Genomic DNA, 17,114 nt, shown 5'->3' with positions numbered 1-17,114 from the left:
ATTCAACAAATGTAAATGGGCAAGCGATGGCAGGATTTTCATTTTTGGATAAGCTATTCCTTTAACATTACTGATCCAAATATTAAACATAGAATGAACAACAGTTGAATAAAGAAAACAGATTCACTTCATCGACAAACACCAAATGTGTGTGGATGGATACTGTGATTAAGGCATTTTCATTAGCTAGTGTGTGCAAGGCCACCATGACACTGTGTTACCGCTGCAGAGTAAACAAGCACTCTGTGAAACCCTGGGACTTTTGTTTGCCTCTTCAAATTAATGAAAAGGCCCAGCAAAATGCTATTTGCTTTTGTAGGGATCACATGATTCTTTGTAAGGGCCGTGAATGAGATACAGCTGCATAAAAGTATCAAACATATTGCTATAAAAACAGACAATACCACAGAGAACCACTGCAGGCCTTGGCTTAGTCTGCCAACATCTTAGCAGACAGCAGGGACTGTTCAACTACATCAAGTGTACTGAGGTAACCAGTTACTATCACATGCATGAAAAAATATTATTCTTTTGAGGAATATGAAAAATAATCTATAAAAATAGGCTATATCAGGACCTGAGGACCTCTCTGTTCACCAAGGCCCATTTTACATATTATAAATTTAAGTGTTGTGTTTGAAGCCATGAGATGTATATAATATACTCATGTATTTACATACATTGTTATAATGCATACTGTACAAAGCTATTAAAATTAACATTATTGATGTACAGAATCATATACTTTGCAGATTATATTTGAATCTTACGTAATACATTTTAATGTAATAGAGACAATAAAACATTTAACTGAACTTTAGCCTCTTAACTTGAGCTTCGGTTGATGATAAATTAACATTGAAACTTTGTTTTATGCATATTTAAATTTTTAACAAAAAGAGATCAAACAATAATAGAACGTCTGTGAGCTAAATAGTAAGCTGTGGATATAGAGCTCTTTATTTTGAGATAATTAATGGTTTATTTTTCTCTTAGGTTCATATCTAATAATTTAATATATGGTATATAAAATAAAAAAAACAACAATAAATAAAGGATTATATTACATTATTTATAGATTTGTCAGAGTGCATATTTGACAAAATGCAAATGATTCATAATGCATATTTTAACAAACAAACAAAAGACAAACTTTTAAAATTAGCAGATTTACAATTACAGCTTACAGGTTGGCATTACATGAAATTGTAATTCAATTGAGTATTCTTTATGGGTTTACAATTGCATTGCATTAAGATCTTACAACCAAAAACTGCAAAATCCCTCTCATCAAAACTTTATTATCTAGGTCAATGGAGAGCATTTACAATTTAGAGCACAACACATATGGTCAAGGTTTAATAGCTGTGTCTGTGAGCACTGAGCTGGGCAGACTTCAGTTGGCCTGAATCTGCACAGGGACATTAGGACAGATCACAGAGGACCAGCAGCATGTGGAAGAGACTGATGAAGGAACCAGTTTCAAACATATGGCCACATCAAAGCTGTACTGCCAGACTGTGTATCACCTGCAGAAGCAGCTCTGGGTAGGACAAGCAGGTGTGTGCATTTCTGTTTGTGTGTGTGTGTGTGTTTACTGATTTCTGCCACTGCATTTCAGACACTTTAAACACTTTTTGCCCACAATAACAATGCAGCATAATTATTAAAACACATGATTTGTTTGTGTGTGTGTGTGTGATATTCATCATATTCTCATGATTTAGTACTAGACTTATCTGTGACAGATAGATGCATATTACTTATAAGACTTACATATGTGTGTGTAAAATCTATTCACTTCCTGAATTTTGTGGGTAATGAATTTGGTGCTCTTTCGAATGTGATGTTAAAGCCTTCATGCTAGACATATGTCCCAGTTAACATGTGACAAGCAGATAATTGACATGTGACAAATAGAAGTGGGGTTGGAAGTTCTGACCTGTGGCAAGATAAACTTATTTCAGGCACTTACATCTCCGCTGGCCAGGAAGAACCTCCTCCACCTTGTAAACGGACAGACGGGACACACCTCCACAGATGGAGCCTTTCTCCCCTTTGCAGTCCAAATTACACTCCTCCTCTTTCATCCGAGCACTTGTGATGCGGTTGCCACAGTAACACTCAGACCCATATTCAAGGCCAGCAAACTGGTACCCGCTGTGTAAAACAAAACATTCAAAATCTAATTATACTCACAAAAAGGCAGACACTGTTGATGACTAACACGAACATTTACAGCGAAATCTCTATTACAATGGCTTAATACAGGACAATGTTACATTTATAAAATAATAAAAGAAATGTTAATGCATTGTTTAATAATTTTATAAGAAAATAGTGATTTAACTTTATAAATCTGATTTAATAAAGTTATATTGTCACAGAATAACCTGCAATAAAATTTTTGTCTATGTTGGGGCACTTTGTGTTGACAAATTCTTAAAGGGATGGTTCATCCAAAACTTTTAATTATGTCATCATTTACTCACCCTCATGTTGTTCCAAACCCCTATGAACATCTTTCTATTTTTTCTCCACTTTCTCCCCAATTTGGAATCCCCAATTCCATATGCACTTTAAATCCTCATGGTGGCGTAGTGACTCGCCTCAATTTGGGTGGCGGAGGATGAATATCAGTTGTCTGAGGCCGTCAATCCACGCATCTTATCATGTGGCTTGTTGAGTGTGTAACCGCGGAGACGTAGCGCATGTGGAGGCTTCACGCTGTTGCCCGCGCATCCAAGCGCCCCACCGAGAGCGAGAACGTTACCCCATGTGACTTTACCCTAGCTTAGGAGACCTGACTGGAGTCAGTCAGCATGCCCTGGATTCGAACTCGTGACTCCAGGGGTGGTAGTTAGCGTCTTTACTCGCTGAGCTACCCAAGCCCCAAACATCTTTCTTACAGATATTAGGCAGAATTTTTGGAACATCATGAGGGTGAGTACATGATTTTGGCGTAAACGGTTCCTTTAAATAATAAAGAAGCCTACCTAAACCATATACTTATTTACAATAATCTTGACATTAAACATGCACATTCTTGTTGCATCAATATAAATGACAGATTATAAATGACAACAGAAGGTTAAATAAAAGCTGGCTGAAAAAGCTGGGTTTGGTTTGGTTTTTTCCCTTAGCACTGAGACTCCAAGATGCATTACGCCACTCGAATTAAAGCCCCTGAATACAGCCCAGACCCAGTAGAGATTCTGATAAAGTCCTGCAGCATCTCTCTGTCCATCCCAGCCTGTGAGCTAGAGTCAGCCCAGGGGGCTAACAGCTGGTGATTGGCCAGCTTGCTGAGCCAAATATCTATCTCTCCTTCTCCATGCCCTGCAATGCTAGCCGAAACCACTTTGTAGTGGTGTAACGTATGACCTTGTCCTGTTTTACTGTTTCCCTTTTGTCTTCCATTTTGATACTTTCGTCACTCCATAGTTTTCACTTTTGAACCTTCTGTACCTCCATAGTCTTGTTAGCCATTGTGTTCATTGTTCATTGTTCTCACTTGTCCTCGTTAGTTTCCCATTGGTTTCTGTTCATCATCTCATCATGTCATTTTGAGTTCTGGTTGTTCATTGGTCCTGTCTTGTATTTATACCCTGCCTGTTTGTTCAGTCCCTGTCAATCGTTGCATGTTAGTAATGTTTGTTGGTATGTTTGTTAAGCCTGCTCTGTGTTTCCTTCCCGAGTTCCCTGCTTATGTTTATTTCCCCGTCGTGGGTTTTCCTTTGTGTTTGTTTAGTTAAATAAAGTTACTGCTTGTGGATCCTCAACCTTCGTCTGCCTTGTTGTCTGCCAAGCATTACAGAACGATCGACCACACAATGGATCCAGCAGTTTTTCGGGCCAACTACCAGCTGCTCTGTTTGCGACAGGGGGACCGTCCCATAGAAAGCCACATCCGAGACTTCCTTGCTCTGGCAAGCCTCTCCGACTTCCCGGACTCTGCCTTGGTGGTTTTTTTCCGGGATAACCTGAACCCTTCGCTGCAGGAGCTGTTGCCTCTGACGACACGCGGCTGGACCCTCCGCGACCTCCTGGAGGCGACCCTACTGTTGAGCGGCTCTCCGTTTACTGTGGTCGTTTCCAAGGAGGACCCAACCTCACCACCCACAGCGGAGACTCCCCAGCCGTCTCTGGCGCTCCCTGCCACGCCAACCCCATCAGTCAACGAACAATCCCCCACGCCAGCGGTATCCCTAGAACCAGCACGGTCCACTTCGTCTGCTCGTAGGAGGGAGAGAAGACGGGCTTCCGCCTTCCGGCATAACCCAGCCACGGTCAACGAGCCTGAGCCAACGCCTGCCCCGGTCTGCGAGCCAAAGCCCACGCCTTTCACGGTGAGCGAGCCTGTAGCCTCTGATGTCAGTGAGCCAGCGCCTGTAGCCTCGACCGTCCAAGAGCCAGCGCCAGTAGCCATGACCGTCCAAGAGCCAGCGCCAGTAGCCATGACCGTCCAAGAGCCAGTGCCAGTGCCAGTGGCCGTGATCGTCCAAGAGCCAGCGCCAGTGGTCATGCCCGTCCTAGAGCCAGCGCCTCTCGAGCCCCCTAGGGCTCCGCCTCCCGAGTCTCTCGAGCCACCCAGGGCTCCGCCTCCCGAGTCTCTCGAGCCTCCCAGGGCTCCGCCTCCCGAGTCTCTCGAGCCTCCCAGGGCTCCGCCTCCCGAGTCTCTCGAGCCTCCCAGAGCTCCGCCTCCCGAGCTTTCCAGAGCTCCGCCTCCCGAGTCTCCCGAGCCTTCCAGAGCTCCGCCTCCCGAGCCTTCCAGAGCTCCGCCTCCCGAGAGTCTCCCTCGAGCCTTCCAGAGCTCCAGCCTCCCGAGCTTTCCAGAGCTCCGCCTTCCCAGAGCTCTCCTCCGAGCCTTCCAGAGCTCCGCCTCCCGAGCTTTCCAGAGCTCCGCCTCCCGAGTCTCTCGAGCCTTCCAGGGCTCCACCTCCCAAGCCTCTCGAGCCTTCCAGGGCTCCGTCTCTCAAGCCTCCCGAGCTTTCCAGAGCTCCGCCCTCTGAGCTTCCCAGAGCTCCGCCTCTCAAGCCTCTCGAGCCTTCCAGGGCTCCGCCTCTCGAGCCTCCCAGGGCTCCGCCCTCAGAGCCTCCCGAACCTCCTACGGCTCCGCCTCCCAAGCCTCCTAGGGCTCTTCTCCCCGAGCCTCCTGCGGCTCTGCCTCCAGAGCCATCCTCTGCTCCGTCTCCTGAGCCTTCCTCTGAGCCTCCCTCAGCCCCGCCTCCTGAGCCTCCCTCAGCCCCGCCTCCTGAGCCTCCCTCAGCCCCGCCTCCTGAGCCTCCCTCAGCCCCGCCTCCTGAGCCTCCCTCAGCTCCGCCTCCTGAGCTCACAGAGCCTCCCTCAGCTCCGCCTCCTGAGCTCACAGAGCCTCCCCCAGCTCTGCCTCCGGGGCCTCCTACGGTTCCGCTTCCAGAGCCTCCTATGGCTCCGCCTCTCGAGCCACTCAAGCCTTCGACGGCTCCGCCTTCAGAGCCTCCCGAGCCTCCTACGGCTCCGCCTCTTGAGCCACTCAAGCCTTCGACGGCTCCACCCTCAGAGCCTCCTACGTCTCTGCCCCCAGAGAATCCAGAGCCTTCCTGGTCTCCGTTCCTAAAGCCTCCCACGGCGCCGCCTACCTCGGCTCCGCCTCCTGAGCCTCCTTCAGCTCCACCTCCTGAGCCTCCCTCAGCTCCGCCTTCTGGGCCTTCTGAGCCATCACCTCCCTCGGCTCCGCCTCAGAGGTCCTCCTGGGCTCCACCTCACGCGGCTCCGCCGGCCTCCCTTGTGGCCACTCCATCTCCTAGGCCACCAAAACCGGCCTCTGTCCTGCGGTCACCTCCCAGGTCCCCTGAACCGGCCCTTGGCCCACGACCACCTCCCAGGCCACCAAAGCCGGCCTCTATCCTGTGGCCTCCTCCCAGGCCTCCTGACCCGGTCCCTGTCCTGTGGCCTCCTCCCAGGGCTTCTGACCCAGTCCCAGTCCCGTGGCCTCTTCCCAGGCCCCCTGACCCAGTCCCTGTCCAGTGGTCTCCTCCTAGGCCTCCTGCATCTACCCGGTGGCCAGCTCCCAGACCATCGAAACCTGTCCCTTTGTGCCCCTGTGGACTGTTTAATTTCCCCTTGTTGCCCCCCTTGGACTTCCTGCCTGCCCTCTGTGCCCCTTGGACTGCCCCCCTGCTCATGTGCCCCCCCCTGGTCTGTCTGTCTACCCCCGGTGCCATCATGTTGTTTTCTATGGTTTTTGTCTTGGGTTTTGTTTTCTCGTTTTTGGATCGTCTGGGATCCGATCCTTAGAGGGGGGGCTATGTAACGTATGACCTTGTCCTGTTTTACTGTTTCCCTTTTGTCTTCCATTTTGATACTTTCATCACTCCATAGTTTTCACTTTTGAACCTTCTGTACCTCCATAGTCTTGTTAGCCATTGTGTTCATTGTTCATTGTTCTCACCTGTCCTCGTTAGTTTCCCATTGGTTTCTGTTCATCACCTCATCATATCATTTTGAGTTCTGGTTGTTCATTGGTCCTGTCTTGTATTTATACCCTGCCTGTTTGTTCAGTCCCTGTCGATCGTTGCATGTTAGTAATGTTTGTTGGTATGTTTGTTAAGCCTGCTCTGTGTTTCCTTCCCGAGTTCCCTGCTTATGTTTATTTCCCCATCGTGGGTTTTCCTTTGTGTTTGTTTAGTTAAATAAAGTTACTGCTTGTGGATCCTCAACCTTTGTCTGCCTTGTTGTCTGCCAAGCATTACAAGTGGCGGCCCTTTGTAGAGTCCCATTCCAGGCCAGCTGGCCAGATATCTCACAGTAACAAGGGAAACTCCTGCACACATCTTCATATCATCTTTGTCAATAGGGGGATCTAGCAGACTTTTGACTTGTGATTCATGACTTGTCATGATGTCACGACAAACATTCTGCCTTACATATTCTTTTGCGTTGACTGAAGAAAGTTGGAACATGAGGGTGAGAGAATGATGACAGAACGTTCATGTTTGGGAGAACTTTTCATACTTTTCATGTTTGTGATTCTATAGCTTTTGGTGAAAAAAAAAAAAAAGATTTAGAGTGAAAAAATAACTTTTTCTCAAACACACCTATCATATCGCTTCAGAATAAATATATTAAAGTCATATGTATTACTTTTATGTTGGATTTCATTCACTTGCATTGTATGGACCCACAGAGCTGAAATATTCTTCTAAAAATCTTTGTTGGTGTTCTGCAGAAGAAAGAAAGACATACACATCTGGGATGGCATGAGGATGAGTAAATGATGAGATAATTTACATTTTGGGTAAACTGTCCCTTTAACAGCCCTCCAAAAAACTATATCATTTTAATATAATGACACATTAATATGTTTTAAATCTATCTAAAAACAGTATAATAAAAATTTTGTAAGAATATACAGCTACTTAAATGGACATCATTGGAGAAAGAAGCTTCTTTGGAACCAGATGGAATAGTTACGACATCAACCTCGAGGGGATAACTTGACCAAGCTTAAGAAACTTTCTTCATAAAGCATTTTTATCTAAACCAACATTTTGTTTTGATCCAATGCTTCCAAACACACATCTCTATGATCAGGTCATGTAAAAACACCAGAAAATTTTCCAATTTGAGATGATGCAAGATCTACTATTCACAGACTAACTTAAAAAATCGTCACTGATTCAATTAATTTACTTGATTCTGGTCTCCTATTAGCTTTGTAAAACATGTGGTACTGGCAAACAGTATCACAAGTAACTCAAAGGAACATTAATCTCACCCAGGGTAACTAAAAAAACATAGCATAACATCCATCCATCCATCCATCCATCGTCAACCCCAAATAAGTTTTAAATGTTTATTTATAATACCCCCAAACAGTCTCCCAAAACTTGCACAGACGTACCTCATTAATTATGCAGTGAAAACAGCCAATAGCATGTCCTCAAGCATAAACAACAACAGATGTTTAAGTATATTCCTATAATTCGATGTAATTTTAGCACCTGATATTCATTTAATTAGGTAAACATGCCGTTTTGCCCTTTGCACCAAGAAAAGTGAAAAAAGGCAGATATCTGATTGATTCATCTATCCACTTATCTACAAAAGCCCCAAAACCTGAATAAAACAAGTAAGAAATAAATGAAAGTAGATGAGGGCATGCTGGCTGTCACTGCCATTCTGTGTTGTTTGTAGACGCATGTTGAACCATAAGGAGATTTTCCATTATACATAAGTCCAGATGTTTATGTAAGTAGTTATAACTTGCATGATATGACTTATATGATAGGCGTAGAATGACCATATACTGTTATATACAATGTTATCAAGCTTATCAAGTAAAATAATGGTTTTTAAAACCTATGTGGGTTTCGTGTTAGACTTCTTTCAAGAGAGAAATTTTACTTAATTCACACTAAGACACGATTGATATCAAAGATCAGTCATAAAGTCAGCAGAATTAGACAAAGTAGGATAATGAATTCATCTTGATTTGTATCCTATTATTGGGGATGCGGAAATAACTTTAACAATTACCTCTTCAAGTCACCTAATGTTAAATGTAATATGATGCTTTAAAATGGAATAAAACACTGGGCATATTGTGCTTGTGTACATTGTTAAATGTAGTCACACACAAAAAAACGACTGTCAAAACGATTTAATAGACACATAAACAGAGTGACCCATACACAAGATCACGCAGTTGAACCAATACAGTTTTCCAGAAGTATTTGAAACATTTCGGTTACGTACGTAACCTTGGTTCTCTGAGACAAAGAGAACGAGGCATTGTGTTTATTGAAACATATGGGGAGTGCTTTTTTACAAAACCTAGTTGAAACCTCTCTACAATAATGCCAATATTCTAATATTGGCTATGGTTTTTGAGCCCCACCTGTTTTGGTGTGTAACTCTCCACTATAAAAACAGGTATACAAATACCATTTCCTAAAAATTTCTGTCTGAGAACAAGGAACGCATCGCTTGTGCCTCTTGTAGAGCAGCTAGCATTCGCAATGTCTCGTTTCCTTCATCTCAGGGAACTGAGGTTACGTACGTAACTGAGACGTTCCCTTACGACTCAGTACACCTGACATTACATTTATTAATGCATATGGGGAACACGCATATGGGGAACAGAATCCCATCATGCCGCACTACACTACATAACCACCCAGAAAGGAAGCATGGTGCCGCAGTCTTGTGGGACAGCGACCAACATGAGTATGCACTGTGAGTGACCCTCATGTTGGGCCAGGAGGGGAGCACTCAAAATGAATGTATGAACTATAGTCATATAGTATGAATTAACTCCTTCACGAACCCAGTCAGGAAATTACAATGGCCTGAATACAGGCGGTTGTGTAAAATGATGAGTAGCGTCCTTAAGGGGAGGGACATAAATATATGTTTGGCAAACGAAATAGCAAGCGCTCTAAACAGCGAGGACTTGTGGAAACAGAGATGTTACATCTAGGTTGTAAAACCTTGCGACTGTGTTTTGAGAAGACCATCCTGCTGCAAAATATATGCCTTGTAAGGACCTACCATTCTTCCATGCACACGAGGAGGCCATTCCTCTAGCTGAGTGTGCTTTAACACCAATTGGGCAAGTCTTACCCTGCGACTCATAAGCCAGGGCAATTGCATTGGCAATATAGTGAGAAAGTCTTTGCTTGGAGACAAACATTCCTTTCGTACACCTTCCATAGCATACAAAGAGCTGATCAGACAGTCTGAACTGGCGTGTTTGCTCAACGTATGCATGTAGTGCCCCCACAGGGCATAACAATACAATGATTGTTCCTCATCCACATTAAATGGATGAGGGAAGAATGCCTGAAGGTGAACCACCTGCGTTCTGAAGGGCATGGTTAGAACTTTAGGCACACAGCCTTTCTGGGTTTGACAGTGGTTTTGAAACACCAGGGCCAAACTCCAGACATGAACTGTCAATTGATAGTGCATGCAGTTCAATGACCCACTGTACTGAGGCTAGAACCAAAAGTAGTGCGGTCTTAACGGAGAACATGCACAAATCAACAACTTTTTGGACTAAAGTTAAGTCCCAAGTCAGGACTGTAGCCGGGTGAGGTGGGTTTAATCGGCTTGCTCCTTTAAGGAACTTTATGATTAAATAATGCTAGCCTGATGCACCAGCTTCTTGTGCATGATACGCAGATATAGTTGCTACATACACTTTGAGCATTGACAGATTGAGTCCTGCATCTAATCACCCTTGAAGAAATATGAGAATTTCCTGTATGGGGTAGTTTACTGAGTCTTTGCCATGTGAGAGACACCAATCAGTGAACACTTTCCATTTTACCGCGTAGAGGCATCTCGTGGATGGTGAAAAAAAGAAAAAAGAAGAAAACAGTGGCTGTGAATTATTCCGCCTTGTTGGTTTATATATGCCACAACTGGCATGATGTCTGAGCGAACCAGGACATGGCGGTTTGCTATTTCTGACTGAAAATCCTTTAAGGCTAGAGATACAGCCATTAGCTCTAGGCAGTTGATGTGCCATACTTTCTTTGCCCCTGTCCTGGTGCCGAAAGTCGGGCATCCATTGCACATGCCCCCAACCTGTGTTGGAAGCGTCTGTAGTCAACTTGCCCCAGCGCAACACCTTACTAGTAAAACCAATGAGCTGTCTATGGTGCTAAAGCTCTACAGCGGTGGGAAAGAGTGTTATACATGTGCCCTTGGCGCCAAGCATGTCGTGGCACACAGCGCTTTTGCCAGCACTGAAGAGTTCAGATGCCGTTGCCATAAATCCCAATGCTTTCTGCGAGGAGCCAGAGACTTTGAAATTATACACTTTTCCCTCAAACGTGAATATGAAAAACAACATGTGGTGTCATTCAATTTGGATATGAAAGTACGTATCCATCAGATCTCTCAACGTAAACCAATCATGTTGGCGTACATGCGATAAGATCCATTTCTGAGTAATCCTTTTGAATGGGTGCTTTGTGAGTGCATGCTTTAACTGTCTCATATCCAGGATCGGTCAAAGTCTGCCATCTTTAAGAAGAAAATAATGGCTGTAAAACCATTTTAGAGCTTGAAAATTTGGCACAATCTCTATCACACTTTTCAAGATGAGATTGTGTATTTCAGCTAGTAACACTGGCACGTCTTCGGGTGAAACCTTGGAAGACAGAATGCTGTTGAATCGGGGTGGCTGGCATGCAAATTGGATTGTATAACCATGTTCGATAATTTTTTGTGCGTATCCATGTAAAAGGACAGAGGGCAATTTGGTTTTCTCGCCATATGATATGATGCGACGCACACAATAGGGAAGCGGTTGTGCATAATATGTGTGCTTTTCCATAATAAGTGGAAAAGGGCTCTTTTTTTGAGAATGTATGAGCATCTTGTGCATTTGCAACGAGTGCTGTATTCTTTATTGCATTTTTTATAGCATTTTTTACTGAATAAGTCACAGAAACAACATTTTGCAAAAGTGTCTCCAATTGAACCTTCTTCGAAGCAGACCCTGAGGGAACCACGGGCTCCGCTTTCCGCTTCAAAGTGTTGCGCCCGTCAGGAATGCTTCTGCTGTGCTGCTGTTTCTCCCGTTGGCACGAGGTGGGTATGGCTGCTACCGTTTGAGCCACGGCTTGCGTGGCCTCACCGGTGGCTCGGTGGCAGCAGGTGCCAGCGCTGAGGTAGCAGGCATGGGGCATTTTGCCGGGCTCTGGCTAGAAACAGAGCGAGGGCAAGCCGGCTGTGGTATGCTCCATTCTCATGTCTCATGGCTTGTGACTGCTGCTGAGTAGCGACATAATACTCTGCAAACTTGTTCACCTCGCTGCCAAAGAGGCTGGGTGGAGACACTGAAGCATTCAACAGAGAGGCTTTTTCCCTGTCACTCAACTCTGTGGGGGTCAACCATATATGACGAACCAGAATTAACTGGTTGTCCACAGATTTGCCGATAGCCTGCGCCATGACTTTAGTGGCACACAGCACTAAGTTTGTTGCAGCCCGTAGCTCTTTGAAAGTCTCTGGATCAAAGAGAGATGTTCGCCGAAGAACTGCAGGTATACTTCTCGCTGCCATAAATATTCTGCCCACTGACTCGTGTAGAGGGCTTCTAGATGAGAGAGGATCGCTGTCTTGAAGGAAGAAATTCTGAGGAAATGGTGTTTGTGCACCTGTTTTTATAGCGGACAGTTTTGCACCAAAACAGGTAGTGCTCAAACACCAGAGGTGTGGACTCGAGTCGCGTGACTTGGACTTGACTCGGACTCGAGTTACTAATTTGATGACTCGCGACTCGACTCGACAGAATCAAAAAAGACTTGTGACTCGATTTAGACTTTGACAGCAATGACTTGCAACTTGACTTGGACTTCAGCCGTCTGACTTGGAAATACTTGTACATTTTAAAACCAAAGATAAGAGTTGTATAATTAAAAATGTGCAGTAAATCAACAATTAATTTCCCAAATAAACGATTAATTTGATTTACAAATCTGCATGTCAACACTCCTTATTCAACGAATCAGACAACCAACCAATCAGCTTCCACGAAAGCTGGACCAAGTTTGAAGTCCGCAAAGGTGATATAATTGGGATATATTGAATACAGCGTTAAAGGCAACAGAAGGATTGCAACATGTAGAACCTGGGTTCCAAAATTACAGACACCTCGTCGACAACGTCCTATTTTGTGAGGCATCTGAAAATCCACAGACAGAGTTAAGTTGTTAACTAATTTACGTCAGCTATGGTTCAGTAACATACATGTCTATGGCAGCACATGGCAGATTTACAGGCTAACAAAGTCTGCATATCGATGTGTAACACGCACAAGAAGAGATAGTCACAATGTCGGGTAAAACTGCTTTATTGGCAGAATGGCAAAAGTACAAAGGGGCAAATCCAGAGAAGCGTAGTCAAGGGGAGCGTAAGGTCAAAGCCGGGAAATCAGAATATGGCAAAGGGGCAAATCCAAAGAAGCGTAATACAGGGAAGCGTAAGGTCGAAGCCGGGGGATCAGAATACACAAAGACAAAACAAGCGAGTAGTAGAAACAGGGGAAGCTAGCGAAACACTAGAGCTGGCAAAGCGAAGGGGTATCTAAACAATAACCAACAACTGTGGGGAGAGAGGGCAGAGTATATATAGAGGAAATGAACCGTGCAGGTGAAACTAATATTCTGGTGATTGGGAGCGAGCGTGAGAGCTAGAGGGGGCGGGGTGAACTTGAGGATCAGAGTTCGTTACAACATGTTGGTGCTTTTTGAGCATAACTGGTCAGAACGTGCATGTAAACACATTGATTAATTTGCGGACGCGCTGGTCCTCTGTCATGCGTTTAGCTATATTTATTTAATTATATTGGTTATGCTTCTAAAAATCACAAAACCGATCATTTACTTTACAGTATATAACTCATATATGCAACTTAAATGTCTGCAATTAGCCACTGCCTGGTAATATTTCAGATTTCATTCACCAGTTCAGCACGTTCAGCGTCCTTTCATATGGAGGCCCAAACCTGCATAAATAATAAATGAATAAATGTAATAATAAAAAAATAAATAAAGGAATAAATGTCTTGATAAAACAAATATAATTAGTTTTTAATTAAATTTATTCCTGAATTTATTATTGTATGACTTTATTCCTTTTATTATTTTCTATATTAATTTTTAACTTTATTTTTATTCTTTTTAGCTTTTAATTATTTATTCATTTATTTTGCATATTTTTTTATTTGTGTTATTTTATTTTTTATATTTATTTATTCCCACATATATTTATTTCCATATTTATATATTCCCATATATATTTATTTATTTATACATGTATTTATTTTTACTTTACTGTGTGCAACATGGAAATGAGGGAGGCGGTCCTTGCGGAGCTCCAGTGCATCATTGGTTGAGAGCTCACTTATCGGAAGCAGATGGACGTCCCACATTAGCACACTTTAACTCACACAGATTTTGAATATGCAGGGAAAAGTTTTGCAGAGAGTTTAACAATCCAGGATGTGCTAAGACATTCATAACGGACACAGCTCTCCTAAACCATCAATAAGCACCTCTACTCTAAATGAAACATAGTTATTTGATGCGTGATTATCGACTTCATTCGCATGTCGCGCAACTCTAGCTATAGATTTTTTTTGGTTTTTTTATTGCAGATGTATACATACATAAACAATCAGGGAAATGAAGCATGGTTGTCTCTTTTACAATGAACAATCATAACAACAGAAAACAATATTATGGATTTGCAGACATCAAAATATGAAGTTATATACATAGAAAAAAAAAGAAAAGGAAAAGGTTAAATCATATCATTTATGAAACTTGCTCATTTTGTGGATTTGTTGAAGAAACAGCTCCCCATTTATTTTGTGATTGTAGTATAACCAATAAATCTTGGATTGACTGGAGCTCTTATGTTTTTACACTAAGCCAATGGTAAGCAGGACCCGCCCACATCATTATCATACAAGAGACAGAAATGTAAGAATAAATACAAAAATAAATAAATGTGGGAATATTTAAATGTAGAAATAAATACATGTGGGAATAAATAAATATAAAAATAAATTAATGCATAAATAAATAATAAAAAAAAACTAAAACAAATGAAAGAATAAAATTTTTTTAAAGAATAAAAATAAAAGAGAAAATAACAAATAAAGGAAAAAAGTCATACAAAAATAAATTCAGGAATAACTTTCATTAAAAACTAATTATATTTATTTTATCAAGACATTTATTCCTTTATTTATTTTCTTATTATTACATTTATTTATTTATGTATTTATTTATTATTTTTGCATGTTTTGTCCTCCATACTTCCACTGCGTGTTTAGAGTAAAAGTTTGGTTTGCCTTAATGTGCGTCCAAAGATAAGACCCATGTATCATCTTTATTACCCTCTTTGGTCTTTACAGGTTGATATCGATAAAAAAAAAGAAGATAAAATTAGATTATAAATTAGAAACTTCTAGATAAAATTAGTATACATTTACTATAGTAATTAATACTCTGTTACTAATTTGCGCAAAGCGCACTAATGACTTGTTTAAGACTTGAAGCTAAAAGTTGAGGACTTGTAAATTGACTTGGACTTGACTTGGACTTGCCTGCCTTGACTTGGGACTTGACTCGAGACTTTAATGCAATGACTTGGGACTTACTTGTGACTTGGAAAACAATGACTTGGTCCCACCTCTGTCAAACACCATAGCCAATATTAGAATATTGCCGTTATTGTAGAGAGGTTTGAACTAGGTTGTGTAAGAAGGCACTCCCCATATGCATTAATAAACACAATGTCAAATGTACTGAGTTGTAAGTGAACCGAAGACAGCTGCCTCATCAAAGGTATGTGTGAACTGTGTAAATAATACAATGACAAGTGTATAACCAGTCTTTCTTTGTTTCAGCGCAGAAGCAGATTTGAATCTCTTTAGTTAGAATACTTAAGCATTATAACTGTTTATGTTGATTTATACTAGTCACTAGTCAGTCACTGTGATTTTAACAATATTGGAAGCTGGTCTGTTATAAATAGGCCATATAATAATTAAAATGTATATATATATATATATATATATATATATATATATAAATTGGCCACACTGACTGCGTGAATGTTGTGATGACGTCACAAGCAGCCCAGTTTTAAATTATTTTAAAGCCATTGCAAACTGTTCAGGCCACTCTAGGGAGTCATTTAAGGGTTAAACTTCTTACGCACAGTCACGTGACAAAACACTGTGGCGTCGATTTCCATGAACTACTTCTATGGGTGCAGCAACAAGAAAAATGCCTTTGGTAAGAATCATCTTCCCAAAAAAAAAAATATACATATCACGGATATCTGTTTGGTTGTAAAAAGTAATGTCTCTAGTTTAGTTTGATATGCTGCTTTAAATAATTCTTTAAAATGTTGCATTTTGGTGCGCTGAGTACTCGGATGAGTGCTGTGGAGTGGTTTGCTGATAGACGTTCCAAAAACATGTTTGTTATTTTGAAAAACATTTCACAGTAACAAATCTGTGGGGCGTTTCGCTTGATTTTAATCTAAATTTTGATTAAAATATAATTTTAAATAATTTGATATATGGAGTGGTGATGGTGTAGTGGTCTAAAGCACATTACTGGTAATCTGGTAATCAGAAAGTTGCTGGTTCGATCCCTACAGTCAACACCATTGTGTCCTTGAGCAAGGCACTTAACTCCAGGTTTCTCCGGGGGGATTGTCCCTGTAATAAGGGCTCTGTAAGTTGCTTTGGATAAAAGCGTCTGCCAAATGTAAATGTAAATATATTTTTGTTCATTAACACTGTAATACAATAAAGTGCTATTCATGAATGCATTCCCATATTTTTACAGTACATTTTCACATTGTAGAATGGGGGGGGGGGGTTGGTGCTCGTTGGTCCAAGCCACTGCACCTTTACCCTCCTGGGCTGAGGTTCCCCTCTGGAGAACAAAATTATTTTTTATATATATTTATTTTGCAGATGCTTTTTATCCATAGCACCAAAGCAATTAATAACTGGTGAATAGTAAAGTACTCTCTGCATAATTTTAGTATTGTTTGTTTATGTAAACATGCGCTATATGACCATCTTTGGCTGTTGCGTCGTGTCTCTTGTTTTGCAGCCAGCGGATCAGGCGAGGTGGGGGGGAGGGGCACTTGACACTTGAGCGGGTCCAAATGCATAAAAAATGCCTATTAATTGGTATCGACATTGTTTGAGCGGGCCCAATGATTGATGTTGTTGTATGATGCCCATTTTCAGCACAGCTAAATCATAAAGTTAGAATATAAATTATAAAGAATGATAAAGTGAGCCCTTAAACTGTTGCTGAACTGAATGTATGAAGCAAGCTGTATTCTACAATTTACAGTGTAATAAATTAGGTTATACATACATAAATAGATATGAATCCTATGTCTGTCCTATACAGTACCGGTATATATAAATAACATTAAATAACACCAGGTGTGCATATCAGGCATCACATTATGCTCTGCAAATTGTATATGTTCAAGTTGTATGTTGGACACTGTTTATAATAACACACCTTTACAAAAATAAGATTGAGACAGAAAGAGAAAGAGTTGAGGGAGGC

The 17,114-nt window shown here is 41.9% G+C and overlaps 1 protein-coding gene across 1 annotated transcript in view; it reads right to left on the bottom strand.

Annotated features, from left to right (window-relative positions):
* The window catches only part of LOC127629543 (WSC domain-containing protein 1-like), a 56,350-nt gene that overhangs the window by 16,010 nt on the left and 23,226 nt on the right, over window positions 1–17,114 (bottom strand). The window contains exon 4 of the mRNA XM_052106631.1: window positions 1,976–2,160. Coding sequence (XP_051962591.1) covers window positions 1,976–2,160 — 185 coding nt within the window. The remainder of the gene's footprint in view (window positions 1–1,975; window positions 2,161–17,114) is intronic.

This window comes from Xyrauchen texanus, chromosome 36 (assembly GCF_025860055.1).
Source record: "Xyrauchen texanus isolate HMW12.3.18 chromosome 36, RBS_HiC_50CHRs, whole genome shotgun sequence".
In the NCBI taxonomy this organism is placed as follows: domain Eukaryota; kingdom Metazoa; phylum Chordata; class Actinopteri; order Cypriniformes; family Catostomidae; genus Xyrauchen; species Xyrauchen texanus.
Note: the sequence above shows the minus strand (reverse complement) of the source record. Positions and strands in the feature narration are given on the sequence as shown.